This window comes from Fimicolochytrium jonesii, assembly GCF_025526975.1.
Source record: "Fimicolochytrium jonesii strain JEL569 chromosome Unknown EV422scaffold_18, whole genome shotgun sequence".
In the NCBI taxonomy this organism is placed as follows: Eukaryota; Fungi; Chytridiomycota; class Chytridiomycetes; order Spizellomycetales; family Powellomycetaceae; genus Fimicolochytrium; species Fimicolochytrium jonesii.
Window position 1 is genome coordinate 95403 of NW_026515685.1, and position 20311 is coordinate 115713.

At 55.8% G+C, this 20311-nt stretch overlaps 8 protein-coding genes across 8 annotated transcripts; 5 read left to right on the forward strand and 3 right to left on the reverse strand.

The window, feature by feature from the left end:
- Window positions 1-3671: 3671 nt before the first annotated feature.
- Window positions 3672-4649, forward strand: EV422DRAFT_535136 (uncharacterized protein). The gene has a single exon (XM_053070724.1). The coding sequence runs from the start codon at window positions 3738-3740 to the stop codon at window positions 4641-4643; it is 906 nt and encodes a 301-aa protein (XP_052924008.1). The 5' UTR covers window positions 3672-3737; the 3' UTR covers window positions 4644-4649.
- A 98-nt stretch (window positions 4650-4747) lies between these two features.
- EV422DRAFT_117508 (uncharacterized protein) lies at window positions 4748-5642 on the forward strand. The gene is made up of 2 exons (XM_053064644.1): window positions 4748-5063; window positions 5124-5642. The coding sequence occupies exons 1-2, from the start codon at window positions 4851-4853 to the stop codon at window positions 5586-5588; spliced, it is 678 nt and encodes a 225-aa protein (XP_052924009.1). The 5' UTR covers window positions 4748-4850; the 3' UTR covers window positions 5589-5642.
- A 460-nt stretch (window positions 5643-6102) lies between these two features.
- On the forward strand, window positions 6103-8792 carry EV422DRAFT_117422 (uncharacterized protein). The gene is made up of 2 exons (XM_053064642.1): window positions 6103-8021; window positions 8093-8792. The coding sequence occupies exons 1-2, from the start codon at window positions 6302-6304 to the stop codon at window positions 8662-8664; spliced, it is 2292 nt and encodes a 763-aa protein (XP_052924010.1). The 5' UTR covers window positions 6103-6301; the 3' UTR covers window positions 8665-8792.
- Window positions 8793-9291: 499 nt separating this feature from the next.
- On the reverse strand, window positions 9292-11733 carry EV422DRAFT_117427 (uncharacterized protein). The gene is made up of 3 exons (XM_053064643.1): window positions 11251-11733; window positions 9840-11168; window positions 9292-9756 (listed from the first exon to the last, which is right to left on the reverse strand). The coding sequence occupies exons 1-3, from the start codon at window positions 11533-11535 to the stop codon at window positions 9307-9309; spliced, it is 2064 nt and encodes a 687-aa protein (XP_052924011.1). The 5' UTR covers window positions 11536-11733; the 3' UTR covers window positions 9292-9306.
- Window positions 11734-12251: 518 nt separating this feature from the next.
- Window positions 12252-15038, reverse strand: EV422DRAFT_535149 (tryptophan synthase beta subunit-like PLP-dependent enzyme; the record flags this gene model as incomplete). The annotated part of the gene is made up of 2 exons (XM_053070725.1): window positions 14451-15038; window positions 12252-14280 (listed from the first exon to the last, which is right to left on the reverse strand). Coding segments are annotated over exons 1-2 (2368 nt in total), but the record flags the coding sequence as incomplete, so codon positions are not given.
- A 1088-nt stretch (window positions 15039-16126) lies between these two features.
- EV422DRAFT_117548 (uncharacterized protein) lies at window positions 16127-16909 on the forward strand. Its single transcript, XM_053064645.1, has one exon. It carries the CDS (start codon window positions 16260-16262, stop codon window positions 16719-16721), a length of 462 nt encoding a protein of 153 aa, XP_052924013.1. The 5' UTR covers window positions 16127-16259; the 3' UTR covers window positions 16722-16909.
- Window positions 16910-16980: 71 nt separating this feature from the next.
- Window positions 16981-18673, reverse strand: EV422DRAFT_498187 (WD40-repeat-containing domain protein; the record flags this gene model as incomplete). The annotated part of the gene is made up of 9 exons (XM_053067998.1): window positions 16981-17187; window positions 17263-17335; window positions 17401-17672; window positions 17749-17847; window positions 17915-17974; window positions 18044-18101; window positions 18173-18267; window positions 18325-18429; window positions 18545-18673. The coding sequence occupies 9 exons, from the start codon at window positions 18671-18673 to the stop codon at window positions 16981-16983; spliced, it is 1098 nt and encodes a 365-aa protein (XP_052924014.1).
- Window positions 18674-19049: 376 nt separating this feature from the next.
- Window positions 19050-20149, forward strand: EV422DRAFT_507573 (peptidyl-prolyl cis-trans isomerase FKBP3; the record flags this gene model as incomplete). The annotated part of the gene is made up of 7 exons (XM_053068668.1): window positions 19050-19107; window positions 19184-19221; window positions 19289-19504; window positions 19572-19749; window positions 19817-19844; window positions 19927-20022; window positions 20095-20149. The coding sequence occupies 7 exons, from the start codon at window positions 19050-19052 to the stop codon at window positions 20147-20149; spliced, it is 669 nt and encodes a 222-aa protein (XP_052924015.1).
- Window positions 20150-20311: the final 162 nt, after the last annotated feature.

Below are 20311 nucleotides of genomic sequence, written 5' to 3' on the forward strand. Positions count from 1 at the left end.
GCTCGCGGCGCAGTGCAAGCGCTCCCTCATAAGCGATACCCCACAGTGACCGCTGGCTGAACCTACCCAAGTCCGGCGACAGACGTCGAGGAAGTCGTCATGTTTGTACTAAGTCTTTCTCGTTGCGGTGTCAAAAATAGCGTGTGCGGAGTTTGGCGGGTGATAATTGAGGTTTTGCTCGTACAATGACAATGACAAGGCCGAGTGTAAGTACGACTACTGGTGAAGACAGGACGCTTTTATGGTACGCCGGTTCGCAAGGGAAGAGTGCGTTGGTTTCAGCGACGACGACCTCCTGTTTTTATGGTCGAAGGGCAATAAGGCTTGCCAGTGGGGCCCGTCAGTTCGGAGCCCCGAAGGAAAGCAACTTTCTCCTCATGCAGATCGGCCACGCGTGTTTACTGATAGTTTGTCGATCTCTCTTACTCGGAGCCCCGCCCCACTCCGATCTGCTAAGTGCTTGCTCTCCGCATGTTGCGATATTGCGTGGACGACGATGTGGGGGTGCGCTCAAATTCAAATGCATTGGGAGCGACGGAAACTTGCCACATCAAACAACTTGAAAATGTCGGAGCTCCAGCACTGTCTCTTCGAGTTCATACCCCTCCGAGACCCTCCGATTCCCCCCCACAGGCCTTCCTCTGGTCGCCAAGAGACATATGTACGTAACTTGTGGAAGCTTGTCCACCACCGTTGCTCCTTTCCGGGACTCCGGGAGACGGACAACAGCGTCAGAGGGAAAAAAAGCATACATACACGAATTCCGAGAAGCAGGATCTCCAGCTCCGAGAACTTGAAGTGATGTCGACAGGCGCGTGTCCGATCGGCGATCTGATTGATTGATGTCCGAGAAAGAAAACCACCTCCGAAACCGGAATTCGGACAATGCACATTGAGCAAACCACTCGGAGCACTCAAATAAACTCATCACGTGCACAATCGTCACGCACAGCACGTTTTAATCATGACTTTTCGCCCCACAAAGCGCCATGCCCATCTTAAACCAACGGAGTCGTTGGAAGGAAAACCTCAACTCCCTTTGCCGCAAGTGCGTCGCCAGGGGGTGTCGTCTTTCCACTTCACGATTTATTGCACCCCCAAAAAGCAGAACAAGCAGCTGGGGGAGCCTCCGGTTTCTCGCGGTCATGTCTTCAAGGATCCGCCCACCATCCGATATGGAGACGTACCCGCAGTTCCTCCTTCGAGTACCGTATTGGGCTTGCAGACTGATGCCACGTGCCCTGGTCTGATGGGCTTTGGCAGATCACGGGCGGGGGTTTATATGAGCCAGAGCCTTAGTCACTCCTGAAGTGAGCGGTGTGAAGTCGAGGATACATACAAGGTGTCGCGAACGACGTCCGAAAGGATGAAAAACATCATGGGATTCCATGACGTACGACTTCAGCGGAGGAGAACCACCTGCTATGGAGATCATCGGCATGGAGGTTGCGTTCATCTTGGTTATCGCGAACATGTCTGAACCGTCGACCTCCAGCTGCATTCTCGCTTCAAAGGCGTTGGGTCGACGCAGTCCATCCAATAGCGGCGAAGGACAGACTGGTGTTCGTACCGGCGTCCTTGCAATTACCTTGCCTGGACTTGAGCTTACGCGAAAGAGGCGCACGCCCCAATGAAGCTCGGGCAACTTTGTCGAGCGCATCAGATTTCACGTCTATTCATAAATTGCATATCGATAGACATCGCCAGGCGAGGCGACAACGGGGCTGGGCGGCAGTGTTTCAAGCCGCGATAGGGAACAATGGGTTACACGGTGAACCGGGTATTAACCTGCTTAAGACCCACATCAAACCTCGGGTGCCAGTCGCGACACCGTAGCGAAGTGGGGAGACCAGTACAAATCCCCAACAGCATGCTGGCGAACTGCGATTTTACCGGTCTTACTTTGGCGTAAACTGCACTGGATCTTCATACTATACGACCTTGGAAACGTACGTTCATGTCGGCAAGAAAGGAAGGGCGACGCGAGCGTTGGTGGACGTGCAGATGTGCGTAGTCGAAGTGCGCGCGTTGTCCGGTTATTATCTAAAGGTAGATGGTGTTCTGCCACCATGCCGAGCATATCACCGTACATACGTAAGGTTGCAGCGACATCCGCTATCAGGCCGATGCATCGGGGACCTGGCCACCCTTTTCGAGCTGCCGACAATCCAGCTTCGTTCGAGACCCGCTTTCGTTCGAGCATTATCCGGATCTTGTGCGATTACCTAGTTCTAAATCAATAACAGAACAACAACACCTGCTACTGTACTGTACATACGTCCCCTTGCTCTGCCAGACCGGAGATAACGTTGCCTTCACTTCAGCTCATGCTCCGAATCTGGCCGACTCCGACGGCTGACGAAAGCCTCCAACAGTTTCGGAGCAGGCATTTTTTGCGTGGTGAAGTTTTTGGGTTTGACCGGTTTTGGGGGATCGGCGATGATGCGACGCGTCTCGCGTTTGGTGGCTGACTAAGCAGACATCATGACAGGCAGATGACTGCTTTCCTTCGTACGCCAAAATGAGGTGATGCTGGCACCATTTTCGAGCGCCATTTATAAAACTTGTGCAATTACCACGGTTGGAGGAACTTTGTGGAGCTCTTGCTCTTTGCAGGCTTGTTAAGTCACAACGACGGATCAGGTCGTGGTTTTCGGCTCGGGGATGACTATAGAGCGTACGCCTCTAGGACCGCATGCTGTCAACTCTTTTGTAACGTGACAAAAGCCCTGCAGTATTGGTCTACCCTCAAGACGTACTTGAAAAGCGGTCTGCTCGTGCGCCTGGTCACATACAACTGCAGTGGCGGGTCGCATCTAGAAAAGGTCGCAGTCTACGTGAAAGCGATCGAACTCGGCCCCGACAGCTACGAAGCCACGCTCCTGCGATACGTTCCGCAATTTCACGAGGCGGACCCTAGGTGGCTTTTACCGGGTTGTGGGGATAGGGCTTTTGGGCCCGCCTCGATTGAGGTGACGGGCCTTAGATCGAAAAGCCGCCATCACTTGTCAAAAGTGCACGCAGACATTGACAGGTTGTTGACTCGAGCCATCCCAGCACGGCAGGCGGCGTGGTCAGGTCGCTTGAGTGTGGACTTTTGGTGGCGTTTCATGCACGAGCGAGGCGATTACGGTCAGGACGACAAGTTCTCTGCATTGGACTGGGAGGAATGGAAATACTTGCCCTCATACGGCATTTTCGTACCGGTGCTTGCAGTGGATGCTTATCGAGCTTACATGGTGAAGGTCGCAACCTTGCGGCGAGCGATGCGTCGTTTCGTTCAGGCTCATGCGGACGCCATCGATCGCTGGTTGTGGCTCCCCCAGACCGGACTCGTGCCTCGCCGCAGGTGCCGCCTTCTCGGACTCGGTTTGCCCTAGGTATGGACAATGTATAGTTCTCATGCGTGTCTTTCTTTATAACCCGGTGGCAAACGCTGGCGGCGCTCTTTAGCTAGACATAGACCCCAATATACCCTACTTGTTCCTGTGTTGATGCCCGTTCGTTCAGTCCGTCGAGAGAGTGTTGTTTGCAATCTGCCGCATCCGCGAAGCGCGGGACTGGCTATGTGGTGCACACTGCACACTGCAGATGCATGACCTGCAACCTAAGTCACGTGACAGTAATCCAGTTCCTTTGCGATTTTGGGCAAATAACATACCGAGAACCTATACAATCCGCCGCCATCCATCCGATCATAACCCGAACCAGCACCAAACCGGAAAGACGAAGCCGCCATGCCTCCCTACGACGAGCAAGCCATAGTCAACAAGATCATCTTCGAGGGTCCGCTGTCCAAGGACCCCGAGCGTTGGACCAAGTGGCGTACCTTCCTCACCAACCGTGCTGTCCAAGACTGGGACATCCCTCTCGAAGGCGCGGAGGAGACCGAGGCCGTGAGGCTCATCCGGTCCATTATCGAGGCTCAACTGGAAGGTCGGATGACCCTTCTGTCTGCAATCCTTAGAGTATGTGGCGTTTGGGACGGGATCATTGTGGAGAATCAAACCATGGAGGAGTACGTCGAGGATGTGGATAAATCCATTGCGAGTGTCGAAAGCCTCAAAGATATCGCAGTACTCACGAAACTTGCTCTGATCAAGAGTAACTCGGAATCCTTTCTGCGGAACATGCCAAGCTTGTCGGAGCTGACTGAGATGCAGAACACATTCGAAGACCTTCATCTAAGGGTTCAAGCGCGCAAAGAACCTGAAAATATCAACCGAGACATCGTGCGTAAATCCACAACTGGCGAACTTGTTTTCTTTCAGTCGGTATTCGATTGGGAACGTTGGTTGGCTCTGGAAGAAGGTCAGAACCTCCTTGACCATTTCGTTGCACGGTTGAACTCCGGTGGGAATCGCGAGGTTCGCGACAGGCATCTCTTGAGTTTTCAGAGGGCATCTGATGCCGCCAAGGTCTTGAAGACCATCAACGAGGCAAAGTACGGAGCCGTGGCGAAAGCCCTGGATGACTTCTTTGAGAACCTCAATGTCGTCCTGACTTTGGCTCAATGGGACCGACCAGTCCCTGAGAGGAGAGCTGATGACGAAAGGGTGCTCGCGGCAGCAAAAGGGGTCCGGGAATCGCTTCGCTACATGTGCGGCCCCGAATGGAAGGCTTTGATAAACGTCTTCATCTAATCGATGTACTGCATTTGATGTATGATGCAATCTGTAATCTGTAATCTATAATCTGTAACCTGTACATTCGAAATGGTTCTACTCCAAGCAAGGGAAAAGAACCATGCAACAGTTTCAATGTTCCCTCATAAGCAGGCGCCCTTTTGTTGAAGAACACTCGACCCCGGTTTGCATATTCGACATAAGATATACTCTATATAAGGCGCAATGACACGGTTAGTCATACCAGTTCAGACACACCATAATCATACATTCATACATCAACATGCTGTCAACCATCTTCGACCAATGCCCTACTTGGGAGTCACTAGACATGGAGAAGATAGGCGTTTCAGAAACGATGAAAGCCGTCACATACGAGGGGAAGTTGCTCCTCGTACGAACCAGATTGGAATTGCGGAACTCGTACAATATCGTGCGGTGAGGGCGACAGAGGCCACGCTCTATGTGTGCAGTACGCAGCTCATGTCAGTATTATAGTCAGTCATCAGTGGAGCGGGTCCGCTGTCGCCACCCCCAGCGCAGCGTGCAAAGTGCAAATCAGCGTCATATCCACGTCCGGTCACAACTCATCACCACCGGATGCCTGCGTTGCTATTCCTGGGTGTCTCTCGTGCAAGTTACATATCTACCAGGTTTATTTACCCTGTCGACGGTCACACCCGATCCGCCCATACTGCCTTTACTTTTTGGGGACCTGGCCTCCGGAATCGCACACCTCGGAGCACTTGGGACCCACCTCCCACCCCCTTGGATATTGGGCATATCATATCTGGCTGTCCAACGTGCGCTCTCTCACAACAGTGCGTCACGTCTAGGTTCTCAAATTCGACGCTCGCCCTCATCAAGGCCCAGGGTGTCGCAGCTTTCAGCCACCAGCCGCCTTCGCCCTTCCCAACTTTTATCACCACTGCTGCTTTAGAAAAACTACTTCACAGTACGTAGTATAGACAGATAGACAGAATATCATAGACCGCCTCAACTCCAACTCCAAGTTCCCATATACCTGAAGTGTTCGGCGTTCGGCTCGGCACTCCCGTAAATTACCGGTGTCAACCTGAATGCTTCTTGGGCGCCAAAACAAACCCAAGGCGGGCTCTTTTCCGTCGCCACTGCAGTCGCCCACAGCCCAAAAGTGACGGAAACAAACTCCCAGGAGACGTTTCCTCAAACTCAGTTGTCTTTTCGCCAGATAATCTCTCGGAGTCTCTTCCTCTCGGAGTCTCGGGACGCTCTTTCTTTGCCTCTCCCCCTTGCATTGTTCTCGTTGATAAGGGAACCTCTTCTCCTGGCCGGCCTCCTCAACAACCTCCGTTTTTCGAAGCTGTTCGGCGCTTGTGATATTATCGACCAGAACAAGCAAGCAAGCTTCAGCAGTTTGCAGCAGCAGCAGCCCGCAGCTCTCAGAAGCAGCACCGTTCGAGAACAACCTTCCCGCGCAAAAGGAAGGTGGCTTTTTCGCGGCGTTTGCCTTTGCCCCCCCACGGAACTTTCGGTTTGCACACGGCAAGCAGCCCGACTCGGGAACGGACTGGGAATTGTGCAGACAGACACAACGTCCAACTACCCTCCAACAACCAACCAACCAACCAACCAACCAACCGACACTCAGTTTACACACGCAGGCCTCAGAGAACGGTGGCACAACAACAAGCACCATGCCCAGCCTGTTCTCTTTCGACAAGAAAAAAGCCTCCACGGCTGCAACCTTCGGCATCGACACCGACCTTGTGGATTCCTCCTCAACCAGCTCCAAGTCGTCAAAGAAGAAAGGCAAGAAAAGCTTCGACTTTGCCTCCGCCCTCTACTCCCCCAAGTCCTCCTCCTCCGACTCCCTCAGCAAATCCAGCACCCAGAGGCTAAAAGACTCAAAACGCAATGGCAGCAGCGGCAATGGCTCCTCAGACGACGGCAGCAGCGTCGCCTCCTCCGGCCGTCAACGCCGCAAACGAGCACGCCCAGTCCTCGATGCCCTTACCCTCGCCGCGACCTCGATCCAGAAACTCGAGTCGGAACGCCTGCATGCCTCGTGCGAGCTGAGGAGACTGGTGCTCATCCAGAACCTGCTCAACGCCATCTACGAGAACTGGAACACGTTGATGGAAAAGACGCCGCATCACCAGCACCCGGACCAGCCCGCGTCGGTGGTGGCTGCGACCGATCTTATCGACCCGCAGACGGTGGACGAGGCGCCGGCGGAGGCGGTTGTGAATGATGTGAGGGAACGGAGGAAGAGCGCGCAGTTGAAGAAACGGGGCGCGTTGACGTGGAGGAGGAAGGCGGCGGATAGTGCCGTTGATCTCTCAAATATGGAGCTGGCGGAGGACGCTGCCAGGAAAGGAGACGGCGAGGATTCGGCGTCTGGGTCGTCGGAGGATGATGACGAGGAGAATGGGCTGCCTAGGCGGTTACGGAAGAAGAGGGTCGTGCCGAAACCGGCCATGGGGATCGTTAAGCCCGGCCGGTCGCTGCGACGGGCAAAGAGCGAGGATATCCTGTCCTCTGCCATCCCTGTTGGGGGTAGAGCGGTAAACAGTGGCGCCGTAAATGCGCAGGGAGCACCGAGCACTGCCGAAAGTTTGGCAGAAGACGATGAGGTGCCGCTGGGCCATCTCAATATCGGAGGAGGCGCTAGCCTCATGCGCAAGTACCCCTCAGAGCCCACCATCGCATCTACACCATCACTATCACCTTCCGCGCCCGAGACTCCATCCGCCTCCACACCACCCGCCCCCGAACCCCTCCGTAACAAAAAGCTCGCCGCAGCCAGCCCCCTCCGCCAAGCAGCCTCTATGGACGACCTCAAAAAATTCTACAAGGACCAACCAACCCCCGACCAAACAATCCTCTCCATCCCCAACCGCACCAACGCCTCCACCAAACCCACCATGACACTCATCGAGAAAGTTGAGCTGCGACAACGCGAGGCACGCCGATCGTTGGATAACCCCGACGAAGGCAATGGACCGGCATTCCCGGCCCGATCTAGCTCGTTGAATAACCTGGCATCGGAAGAACCGGCTAAATTGCCGGCATCGTCATCACTCCCATCCTTGTTGAAGGAACAACCGATCCGACAATCTCTCGATACACCCCCCCGGGACCGTGACCTCCCCCGCATCTCCACCGATTTCATAGCACCCGCAATGGAGAAATCCAAATCCTTCCCGCAGCCATCCAACTCCCCTCAAAAGCTTACCATCGCACCCCCGCGATCGGCGACATTACCCGTATCGGAGAACACGCTGCTGGGGAAGGGACAGGTGAAGACGGGGAAAAAGTCGGGGTTGATGAGTCTCAGGAGCGCGTTTCTGAGGAAGAAGGCTGAGAAGGGATCGGTCGAACCGACCTCTCCGGTCTCCGCGAGTTCCGCACCAGGTATGTATAGTGGACACCCCTTTTACTCCTCAACCCACTAGCTTTGTTGTTAACCTTTGTTCCATTTCTAGTGTTAGGCGACCAACCAGCCCCACTAACCTTCCACCCTACATCAGCCCCAACCTCCTCCCCGCTCCTCCCGCCCCCCTCGCCCCCGCAGAAATCACCCACGTCATCCGCACGCCTGCGTTTCCTCCCAATCCTCACAACACCCAAACGCTCCCCCCCGTCCCCATCCTCTCCCGCACCACCAAAATCCCCTCAACCACCCACACCCCCCTCCAAATCCCCGCTCCTAGACGACATCGATTTCGGCTCATCCCCCTTCGGCGGAGGGTTCAGCACCGCCAGTTTCGAACACGAGGTCTTCTCCGGCCTCGCAGCATCCAAGGACATCCGCCGCTCCTTCCTCCTCGCCATGCCCGCACCATCGTCGGTCACGCGCACGTCAGCGAGCTCCGGGTCGGCTTCTTCCACGGAGTACCGGTCGAGTGGGAGCTCGGGGAGTTTGGCGAGGAGGGATAGCGGGGCCAGTGGCGGGGTGGATGATGTGGGCACAGGCGACGGCGGCAGGATGGGGTATACGCTCGAAGGCCGCTTTTGTGAATTGGCGTTTGATCTGAGTTGGGAGGTGAAATTGTAGGATCGCGCCCTTTGGATCGCTTCGGGGAAACGGCGTATGCATGCGTTTTATCCACCCTCCGTGTTTTGGGCGCCATCCACCATTCCCCCCGGCGTTTTCGGGGGGAGCTTCCCCCCCCCCCCCCCCCCCCCCCCGTCCCCCGTGTGATTCGAAGTGGGACCGGGGGAAAATAGGAAGACCTCATTTGATTGTTGTGCTAGTGTTTGGGTTAATGTCTAGTGTACGTTCTTTTGTTCATGTGTATAGTATAATGATACTAGCTACGGCCCCGTCGTACACTGTCTTTGTTCGCGGGGTTTGATGAATCGGGGGCATTTCTTGGGACGAGAAGTGGGGAAGGGTAGGAAAGCCGCAAAGATGGGAGGGAGCCCTCTGTCTCCTCCAACACGCAGGGGAACCCCCTTCCCAATGTCCGCGCACATCGGGGAAGAAAATGTTTGTTGGTGTGCTAGTGCTAGTGTTGGTAGTCCGTCCTTGCTATACATATGTCCTCAATCTACTATACGCCGCGAGGTTTTCTATGGGTGTGGAATTCTATACTCTGCTCTACTCTATGTACACGTCCTCACAAAAAGAAACCGTGGATCATCGTCTCTCTGCACCGTGGGGATAGAGTGTCCATCTCTACAACCGGGCGGGGGCCTAATCCCTAATCCCACTCTTCCCCAACGCATAGTCCTGCCTCCACAGGGTGGGCTCGACCCACCATCCCTTCAACCCATTGCCGCGCGCATCCATCTGCAGATCAATGGGGTCGCGCATGGGCAGGGACCTCCAAAACTTCCTCGCGCCCTTCGTGCTCACAATGTAGGCATGGGAGCAGCGAGCCCAGTCCTCGCGGTACAGGCCGGGGGTGGACGACGAGTGGAAGTTGAAGCAGGCGCCGGTCATGAGGTAGTCGTAGTCGGGGGCGGAGGCGTTGAGGGCGCGCGCGATGTGGGTGGGCACCAGCGTGGCGTTGATGGAGTCGAGTTGGATGTCGTCTTCGAAGATCATGGCGTGCGTGTGCGCGTGCTGGAGGATCGAGTGGAAGGCGGCGAAGTGCTTGATCGCGAGGGAGATTTCGCCGGGCTTGAGCGGGTTCTCGGGGTGCTTTGATAGAATAAATAGAAAATATCACTGTTAGAGGGGGGAAACGAGATATAGGTTGATAACCGGTTTGTTTTTCTTCTTACCGGACGGATCTTGGGCCACGGTCTCCGGTCGGCACCCCGGAGCACTTTATCATCCCACGGGAAAAAACAGTCCAGATCCCGTTTGCTCAACTTCTCCCTATCGTATCCCGTCACGACCCTCGCATTCACATTCCACTCCCCAAAATGCTTCCTCAGTCTCGGCAGGCGTTCCTTTAGGGGCGTGTAGTGCGTGATGTACACCGCGTCGATGCCGGGGAAGGCCGATGCTGTTTTGTTGAAGGGGAGTTGGGACAGTGGGTAGAGGGGGGTGAAGGCCTTGGAGGATTGGGAGGTGATTGTTTTGAGCGCGCAGGATTGGTAGGAGCGGCGGAGGAACGTGGCGTCGCAGGCTTTGCAGACGAGGTTTGTTGTGGTGTACTCGAGGAGTTTCTCGAAGTACGGGTTGGTGAAGGGTGTTTGGTGTTTCCACGCCAGATGGGTGTTGTACCGCGTTTCGTCGTCGGTGACGTCCATGACGTAGCGGGAGAGGTCCGCCGTTGTCGAGAAGGTGTCGGAGAAGATGACGGAGTCTGGAGCGGGAACGACGGACTGCAGGGCCGAGGAGGAGGGGTGGGTGGTGGCCGGATTGAAGTAGATGGGCACGGCGCCGGCTTTGAGGGCCTCCCAGACCTTCTGTGTTTCGAGGTTGGTGGCTTCGGCGGGGGTGTCCATGGCGAGGGCGAAGCGGTACCTCCGTAGTGTGTCGCGGCGGGTTTGGAGGTTTTTAAAGTCGCCGCATTCCGTGTATGTTTTTAGGCGCGTGTCGTAGGGGGGTTGCCAGCAGCATCCGTGGACGTCGAGGCGGGGGAAGATGGAGCGGAGCATGTCGACTGTTTTGCCGACCGTGGAGCAGTCGGTGGGGAGCCAGGCTACGCCGTCGACTTTTTCGGAAAAGGGGAGAGGGGACGTGCGGTAGGCTTCTGCGCCGCCGTCGCGAGCGACGAGGGGGACGAGGGCTTCGGCGTCGTTGGCGATTTGGAAGTCGAGCTCCATGGCGTCGTCTTTGGGGATTTTAAGGCCGGCGTAGTTGAGGACACCGTGAAGGGTTTGGGGGAGGTCGTTGGTGCGCGCGGGAAAGGTTGTGCGGTCTTCGGCGTTGCGGAGGATGGCGTGCGCGCTGGATTCGTCGCCGAGGCGCACGTCGCAGGTCGAGAGCGGGCAAAGGTATTGCCCGGGTTTCAGTACTTTGCCTGCTTTGGCATCCACGGAGAGGATCGTTGATGCTTTCAGCGGTGTACGGGGCGTTGGTTTCTTTACTGGTGGTCGTGGTCGTGGTGGTGATGGGCGAAGGGGTGGTTTCCCCACTACCTCTACATCTACTTCAACCTGCTGTGGGAGAGAGTGGGTGTGAGTGGTCGGTTGCGCGAAGCGATCGATACGTCTTCACACGTACTCATACATCGATACTCACCTCCACATCTTCCACCTTCCTCCCAAGCCCCTCCTCCCCAAGCTTCCCCTGGCGTCCATGCCCCTGTTGTTGTTGTTGCTGCTGTTGCTGCTGTTGTTGTGATGGCGGCGGTAATGGGCGTGAGCGCACTGCGGCCATCCGCTCTCGTGAATCGAACGAATGGGCGTGTGATAGGGTATACAGGGTGAGTGCGGACAGCACGATGAGGGCAAGGACGAGGAGCCGACGACTGGGCAGTGTTTTTAGGTCTAGTTTGCGCATTGCTGTGAAAGGCGTTGCGGACATTATGGGAATTTGAGTGAAGGTGTGCTTTGTTCGGCGGGCGGGGGGTCGTCCAATTGCGGCGGGCGTGGAGTCTGGAACGGATGGAGGGGGAAGTGAGTTGAGGTGTGGAAAGGGTACTATGTACAGTACTTGGGAGACGTCCGCTGCTGCCTGCACCTTTGGATATGGATAGAGGGAGGAAGTGTTCTGACCTTTTCCGTTGTGAAGCCCTTGGCGGATTCTGCGGCGAGCGGGCGTGACAACTCAAAAAGCGTAACGTGCGGCCCGTCACACCGCCCTCGCAGCGACCGCCGGATCTGTCGCCTGATCCGCCCTGTCTCCTTGAAGGTCTCATCATATCCCAAATCGTGGATGCTTCCTCCATCATCAAATTCTCACTTTGTTCGGGTTTCCCCCCTTACCGCGCTCCCAACCAACCCCTCCCGATTCCCATGGGCGTGGGAGACTTATACCGCGTCGCGTTCCACCCACGTGTCCGGGAAGTGGTAACCCCCATTCCGTCGGCCTGGTTTCGGACAAGGCCGAGAACGGGCTTGCTCCGTTTCGGACACCGCGTCCCTCCTTCGCGAGGGGAAAACGGTAACCCTACCCCTTGTTTTTACCGCCGTTCTCACAGATACGCCCACACACACAATGAAGGTTCCGTTGTTCAGGAAAACGAAAGGGTACAGTCTATGCACCACACAAAGAAAACAATACATACAGAAAACGAGTGTGAGGAAGAGAAAACACAGGCCTCCCCTTCGTCTCGTCCGAATTATCTCCCCCCCCCCCCCGCCTACCTCAAAAACCGCTGATAAACCGGATTCCCCGTCTCCTCGACATACGGATACCCCAACCGTCCCAAAAACCCCTCAAACGCCTCCTCGGTGCCCCTCTCCACCTGCACGCCACACAGCACCCTGCTCACATCGCCGCCATAGTTCCTATGATGGAACAAGCTCACGTTCCACCGCGGGCCGGTGCCGGGGGACAGACACGTGAGGAAATGCAGCAGCGCGCCGGGGCGTTCGGGGAACGCGAAGCGGAACACGCGTTCGTTGGAGAGGTGCGACGATGAGGGCGGCCGTCCGCCGACAAGGTGCCGGAGATGGTCTTTGGCCATCTCGTTGCGCGTCGCGTCCAGGGCCGTCATGCCCAGGGATTTCAGATTCTCAATGATCTCCTGGATTTCCGTCTGGGTGGTGTGTGGGGCGGGGGTGGGGTCGGAGAGGGAGTCCGAGGAGGAGATGTTGAACGCCATGAAGATGTGCGCTTCGTTCGCGTCGCCGTAGCGGTATGCGAACTCCGAGACCGTGCGGGGGTAGATCGCGTTGTACAGGTCCGCGAACGCGCCGGGGCGTTCCGGGATCACCACCGTCAGCAGCACCTCCTTGTTCTCCCCAAACACCGCGCGCTCCGCTACGAACCGCAGCCGGTCGAAATTCATGTTCGCGCCCGAGGACACCGCCACGAACGTCTGGTGCGTGCAGCCGGTCATCTGCACGTACTTCTTTGCGCCCGCTAGCCCCAACGCGCCCGCGGGCTCGACGACCGACCGCGTGTCTTCAAAGATATCCTTGATCGCCGCGCAGATCTCGTCCGTGGTCACGAGCACCATCCCGTCGAGCAACTCTTTACATATCCGGAACGTTTCCTCCCCGACCAACCGTACCGCCGCGCCGTCCGCAAACAACCCAACCTGCGGCAGCGAGACGCGTTTACCCGCAAGCAGGGAGTAGGTCATCGCCGCCGAATCGTACGTCTCGACGCCGATCACTTTGATGTGCGGGTACAGCCGTTTGACGTACGAGGCCACCCCCGCCGCGAGCCCGCCGCCGCCGACGCAGACAAAGATCGCGTCCAGTTTTTTGGATGAGGAGAGCTGGCGGATGATCTCTACACCTACCGTGCCCTGCCCCGCGATGACGTGGGGGTCGTCGTAAGGGGGTATGTTGATGTATCCGTGGTGGGCGGCGAGACGCGCGCATTCCTTCTTGGCTTCGTCAAAATCGTTGCCGTATAAGACAACAGAGGCGCCGAGACGTTTGACGTTTTTCCATTTGATGGGCGGGGTCATTGTGGGCATCACTATCGTTGCTTTTATGCCCATTTTCGAGGCGGCGAGGGCGACGCCCTGTGCGTGGTTACCCGCCGAGCATGCGATCACGCCTTTCGCCATCTCCTCTGGTGTGAGTTGGCTCATGCGGTTGTATGCGCCGCGCAATTTGAAGGAAAACACGGGCTGCAGGTCCTCGCGTTTGAGGAGGATGGAGTTGTTGAGGCGGGAGGAGAGGTTGGAGGCGAGTTGGAGCGGGGATTCGATGGCGACGTCGTAGACTTGCGCCGTGAGGATGAGGCGGACGTAGTCGGGGAGTTGGTGCCCTGTTGCGGCGGTGGGGGTCGTGCCGGGAATGCCGTATTGGTGGTTGGGGAAACTCCAGAGGCCGGATAGTTGTACCAGGTCGACTAGATCCTCCGTTGGGGGGCCGGGCTCGTTGGGATCGGGTATAGTCGCGGACGTTGAATCGCCGGCTCCGTTCGCCTCCGCGATGGTGGCGGTGGGTGACATGGAATCTCTTGAAGCAGCAGCAGCCGTCCCACCAATCGGTGGCGGGAAATCCACGCCGACATTCACACCCGTCACGTCCGGCCTGCCCAACCCAACCTCCACTTCTACATCGAGACCCAAATTGGGGATACTCGGCCGCCTCCCGCCATCCGACAGCGCCTTCTCGCTGCCAAACGCGTGGGCTTGGAACGGTGCTGTAAGATAAACCAATCGATGAGTCAAATGACGCGAAGCGTTGGTTGGTTGATGGAAATGGATGGGTGATGAAGAGATGGTCGAATGTCGATGGGATGAAGTGAAACCCTACTCGCTTCTCTCGCTCCCTTCAGACCCCCCTCATTCCCTCCCTCCCGCCACTACTCACAATTTGTCCCAAAAAAGCCTCCTCCTTCCGTAGGAACACTGGAGCTCAACAAAGCCTGGGTCAAATCCTCGGGCTCAATCTGTTCATTCTCTTCAAACGCCATCGTCGCAAGGGATGCTGCTGATCTCACACTTCCGCGGGTCGTTGATGTGGAGGGCCTGCCCAAGTCCACGGATATGTTCTTATTGTTGTTCCTGTTATCGATACTGCTGTCGCTGTTGGACCTGTTGTCGGCAGCGATGGGCGAGTGGATGTCGAAGCGGACTTTGGAGGTTGAGCGTGGGGGGTGTTGTGATTGCGGGGTTGGTGGAGCGGGGTTGGGGTCGGGGGTGGATGAGAGAGCTTTTGAAGTTGAAGCGACTGGCGGGTGCTGTGGTTGTGGTGGTTGTGGTGTAGAGGAGGACATGACTGTCGGTGGGCGCCCTAATAATAGCCTTTCTGTCCGAAGAAAAAAAAAAGGGTGTGTGGGGGGGGGGGTGGGGTGGGGGTGTGTCTTGTGCGAGAAAAGAGCGAATGCTGCCGAGGGGACTTGTGACCCCCGCGGATGATGGATGATGGATGATATCGGCGCGTTCGCTTCTTATTACTACTAGCTGTACATGTACTGTACTCTAGATCTACGGTCTCTGGTGGTCTTACGGACGATCGCTACGTGGTGACTCGCGTGATTCTTGCAATCAATCCATCCATCGGAGGATCATTTCCATCCAGCTGGCGCACAAGATAGGACAAGACGCGTGTTCTCATGTGGCCACTCGCAGCTTTACAAAGTGTTGACAGTTACAAAGGACGTGACAGGGTTGAAAGCCGTTCTCGACGCCGTCGCGTAAGCCCAACACAAAACGGTATACTCTCCCGAGAAACAGTCCCATCCATACAAAGCCTGCAGACGCATCCAGAATCCCGCCTTACCGTCCCATCCCATCTTGAAATGTTGGCGGGGTAGGCTATTGGTGGTGTCTCCAGAGGAGCATAAATGCATCGAATCATCACGGGGTTCGCATAGCGGGCAGTGGGAAGTGCTTTCCCAGTGCCAGACTTCCGACAATGTGATTTCTGAACGGTGCATTCTGCCTCAAACGGCGGCTCGGCTCGTAGGCATATTCATAGCAAACACTTGCGTCCGGTTGCGTGATGGCCCCTTGTGCCGATGCATTTTGCATGTAAGATCTTGGTTTACCCAGAGAGGGGCGGAAAACGCGTCCTTCACGCGTCTCGTAAGCATACCATCAAAGCTTCAGACCATGCTCTCCAGACTCAAACCAGACGATAGTTTCGCTTTGGGAGATGGGCCGATTTCGCTCGTCCTTCTCTGCCAGATCAAGAAAGTCAGGAAAGGAACTTCAAGCCCCGCCTCACGCTTCCTTGCGCCGTCCGGGAAGTCGAGTGTCTATTCCTTCCTATGCATACTCTTCCACTTTACCACAACGCACACTCCCCATTCGACCCACATTCAACCACATTCTTCTACCCAAACTATGCAGTCTCGTGGGGAGTTCGTTCAACATCCTTGGGGCGGGATTGTGGCCCGACAGCCCTGAGGATGTTTATTGGAAAGGTGAGAAGACGATGCATGTCGGGTTGACGCCGTCATCGTCGACGCCGGCGAACGAGGGGTGGCGCCGGCGGAAGCGAGGCAAAAGGGCAAACGAACGTGCGGCCTTTGATCGTGAATTCCAGGCTCATCTCTTAAATTGTCTGCGGGCGTTTAACCTTTACTATCATGACGTTTGTTTCTTTCCAGGAACGCTTGAAGCAAGAACAGGGAAAGGGAAAGGAGAAGCGGGAGGAGCGGGAGGAGCGACCAGCATGCACTGGGGGGCGCTTCATAGGTTGGGGGCAGGAGTGCAACACAAAGCCCTCCTCTTCGTACGCCTCATCCGCGCCTGCCGCCACGCCCACCCTCCACCTCACAATCGCCTCCTCCCCGAAAACGACGGAAGTTGGATCCGCCATCCTCACGATCACCACCGCGAGCCCCCCCTCTTCCTCTTCCGGCCCGCCGCCGGGATAGGGAGAGGGATCGGGATCGGGATAGGGAGAGGTATAGGGGTAGGCAGGGGTGGAGGGACAGTTGGTGCGGCGTGGCGAAGGAGGTCAACAACAAACGCCCTCAGCTCTACCACGGCCTCCTCTACCACGGCCTCCTCTACCGCGGGCTCCTCCACCACCACCACCGCCTCCTCCTCCCGCTGCAGTCTCGGGTCCAACCATCTAGATAGACGAGGAGGCAGGGTACGGACTAACCAGAAGTTGAATCAGATGTGTTGAGCGCTAGCCGACCTCCGCTCTCTCTCCATCCAGCTCTCTCTCTCTCTCTCCATCTAATTCCTACGTGCATACGCCATATGCGTGCAACTCCTGCAAGGCTTTTGACGCGTTGATCCCTCTAAATGTACACCTACGCTATTTACAGTTCGCCGTTGTCGTCTTCCAGCATGGCCAGATACGTCAGCAGGCCCGTGACGAAAAGAAGGATGAGGATGATGGGGATGATGTACAGGTTGCCTAGAACGCGGGGATGGAACAATTACGCTGAGTTAAAGGCTCGGTCCCTCGTGCAGAATGGGTTTCCTGCTACGAGAGGCTGAGAGTCCGGGGGCTTACCTGAAGCTGGCGGCACAAGGGCGACGTGGACCGTCCCGTCGGCGGATCCACTGACGAGTATCTGACCTGTTGGGTCGAAATCTAATGCGGTCAGGGGGAAATCGTGGACATTTGGTATCCGGTATATTGTCTAAAGCGGGAGAGATAGGTCGCAATCAGTACTGGTGTCAGTCAAAGGTATACGACAAAAGACCGCTCCCGTTACCTGTAAGCCTTTAGCTGAAATCACGTTCACGCTCAGATCTGCTGCTCCAAATGCCAGCAACGCCCCCGTTTTGCTGTGGTTAGACCATTGCCGAGTCAGCAGGTGGAGAGCAAAGGGTAGCAGTTCCAAAGGCCATACCTTATCGTAAACGCAGTAACAGGTTTCGACCCGATCCCTTTTTGCCTATGCAGCTTCCACCCTTTCACTTGCCACTTGCAAATGAACGCCCGCTTCCGGTCTTTTGCGTTGATGACAAGGAACAGGTAGCCTTCTGATGTGCGCACGCCGAACCGCGACGCGCGGAACTCGGACTTTATCGTTTTCTTCATGACCGGTTTCTCGATGGACCAGAGGGTCTTTGCGTTTGAGACATCTGTTACGTAGCAGATGGTGGCTGTGACGGACACCAGCTGTTGTTATGTTTTGAGATGAGGATTCTCAGTTTCCAGGGCCGTAGAGGGGCAATTCCGAAAGCGCTGGCCTTACCTGCTTGCCATCAGGACTGAAATCCGCATCTACAATCTCTCCTTTATGGTCGATTGGCGGAATTGCCGGCTTGAAGTCTGGCCATGTCCATATGCTTAACTGTGTGTCGACGTCAGTGTCATTCGGCAATTCCATGTGCAAATGCACGACATGTCACCCGTGGTACCTTTCCATCTGTGTTCCCCGTCACCAAGATTTTGCCATCCTCAGTGAATCGAGAGATTTTCTATCAACAGGTGGGACGGTAAGTTAGTGCATAGCTGGTCGCTTCGAGAGAACTACTGTACCACTGTACCTGATGGAAGAACGGATCCGTGCTGTCCAAGGTCTTATGGGCTCCTTTGGCGGTGAATCTGAAAGCGGCGGCGACCGTCACAATCAGCCAAGGACTTCCACCCTGGAAGGTTCAACCCTTGCAACGTACACCTCATTTCTCAGGAAGAACACGCGACAGTTCTCATTCTGACCCGCCTTCATTTGCTCCTCCGGGCTGTTGACTCCGGCTACAAAAGCCTTCTCCTGTAACCCAGCGTCAGTGATGCACTCAAAGCGCCAATCCCAACCGTTATCCAGTACCTTTGGGTGAACAGCAATACTCATACATCCATCGTCCTTCTTCCCAAACAGCTGTTCCGTCACAGGCTTGACGTCGAGAGTGTTGGGGTCGACATCATACAGAATCTGCGAGTGAACGCCAAGAAGGCACGTAAATCGATCTGTCGGATTGTTTTCCCGCTCCTCCTGTTTTCCCGCTCCTCCGTGCAGCCCCACAAAGCAAGGGACGGCATGCCCTGACCATCGCGTTCTTTACTCCCGCCTTCGTCGGTCCACCGCCGCCACCGATCGTGACGCGATGCCTCGACGGCGTCCACGTTACCGCAAAGACCGGAAACCCCAGCGTAGTTTTCTTTCGTGGTGGCGCCATCCCTAGTTCGTTCTAGCTCGTTGCTGTTGGGGTCGCGAGCGGCGTTCAGGTTCAGCAATGTAAACCACTCGTTGCGCGTAGGCGGCTGGGCGAGAGCGTCTGAAGTGAAGGCGGCGAGGTATGTTCTGCCATGGCCGAAGGATAACGTTTGCAGGTCAGGAAGCCGGACGAGAGCGGGAGATCCAATTCCGGTAAATACCTGTAGTTATAACACTTTATCACACAAGGACGATGGCTGCGAAGGAGCGTTGAACATGGCGCTATTTCTGAGGGACCGATTGGGCGGATTCAACGCGTGAACCGACGAAGGAGCCGGAACCTCCAACTTCTGCTGTCCACAAGTGACTCTCACCCCCGGGCCTCTACGAGAACAGCAATGACTGCCAAACCGTGGACGGACGCAGAGCTGGAGTCAGACGCCGTCTCCAAGAAAGGTAAGCATCGTCCTCTCCGTGGTCTCACTCACAGAAAAGAAAAGGAAAAGCTCACCAACTCGCACCATTCCAACAGACCTCGTCACTTTCCTCCAGGACTCGGCAACATATGAGGTAGCGCAGTCGAATACACAACCCCACCTCCCTCCACCGCCTCTGACTCTTCCTATGTTTCCTCTAGTTCCTAAAAGATCGCAAACTCTACGGCAAACCAGCAGCCATCACCAAATCCTCCAAAAAGCCCGACCTTATCACCGCCTACACCGCGCTCTTTGCCCAGGACGCATTCAGGCCTGCCGGGCAATCGCTTGACGAAGCCGCTGCTGCTGCTGCGAGTAGTGCGAATGTGAAGGATGGGGCTGCTGCAGGGGGGGATGCACCTAAGCGTGTTGAGGACGTATGTCTTTCGAGATATCTGCTTCTGTGAGGTTTCGCAGCTGATATTCATGTGGAATTTTGAACAGGCAACACCACCGGAAGTCCCGAAATACCAAAAAGTAGTATTGAAAAAGGGCGACGGGGAACGCAAACCGAAAAAGGGGGATACCGTGATTGTGTTTTACACGGGCACGTTGCCGGATGGGAAGGTGTTTGATACCAACATTACGGGGAAAAAGAAGCCGGTTGGGTTGAGGTTCAAAGGTTCGTGTTTGTGCGTGTGTTGAGAAGACCTAATCGTTAATCGGCTCTTTTTTTACGCTGCTTCCAGTGGGGACGGGCCGAGTCATCAAGGGATGGTACGTACAAACAACACCCTCACCATTTCACTGCAAACCTCCTGCGCAACCCGTAACCATCGCCATCCCTCCATTTGAACAGGGACGAAGGACTAATGACAATGTACAAAGGCGAAAAAGCACGCCTGATCATCGAGAGCGAGTGGGCTTACGGGAAGAAGGGCACGCCGGATGGGAAGTGCGTAAGCCTTCTACGTCGCTCCTTCTAGCATGATGGTTTTCCTCACGTTATTCTTGTCGTTTTGTGCAGGATCCCACCGAATACCGACCTTACGTTTGAGGTCGAGCTTGTTAGCATTGACTGAGAGTTGGGTGACGGCGTAGGTTATGTGACATGTTAGGGTATAGGTAGGCGTAGAGACGGAGAGGTATGCAGTGTAGCGTTTAATTTCGCCCTCGGAAAGCGCGCTTTGAGATTTCCACGGGGAAAAGGTAAAGGGATGTGCGTAAAATAACGATATCTGTAT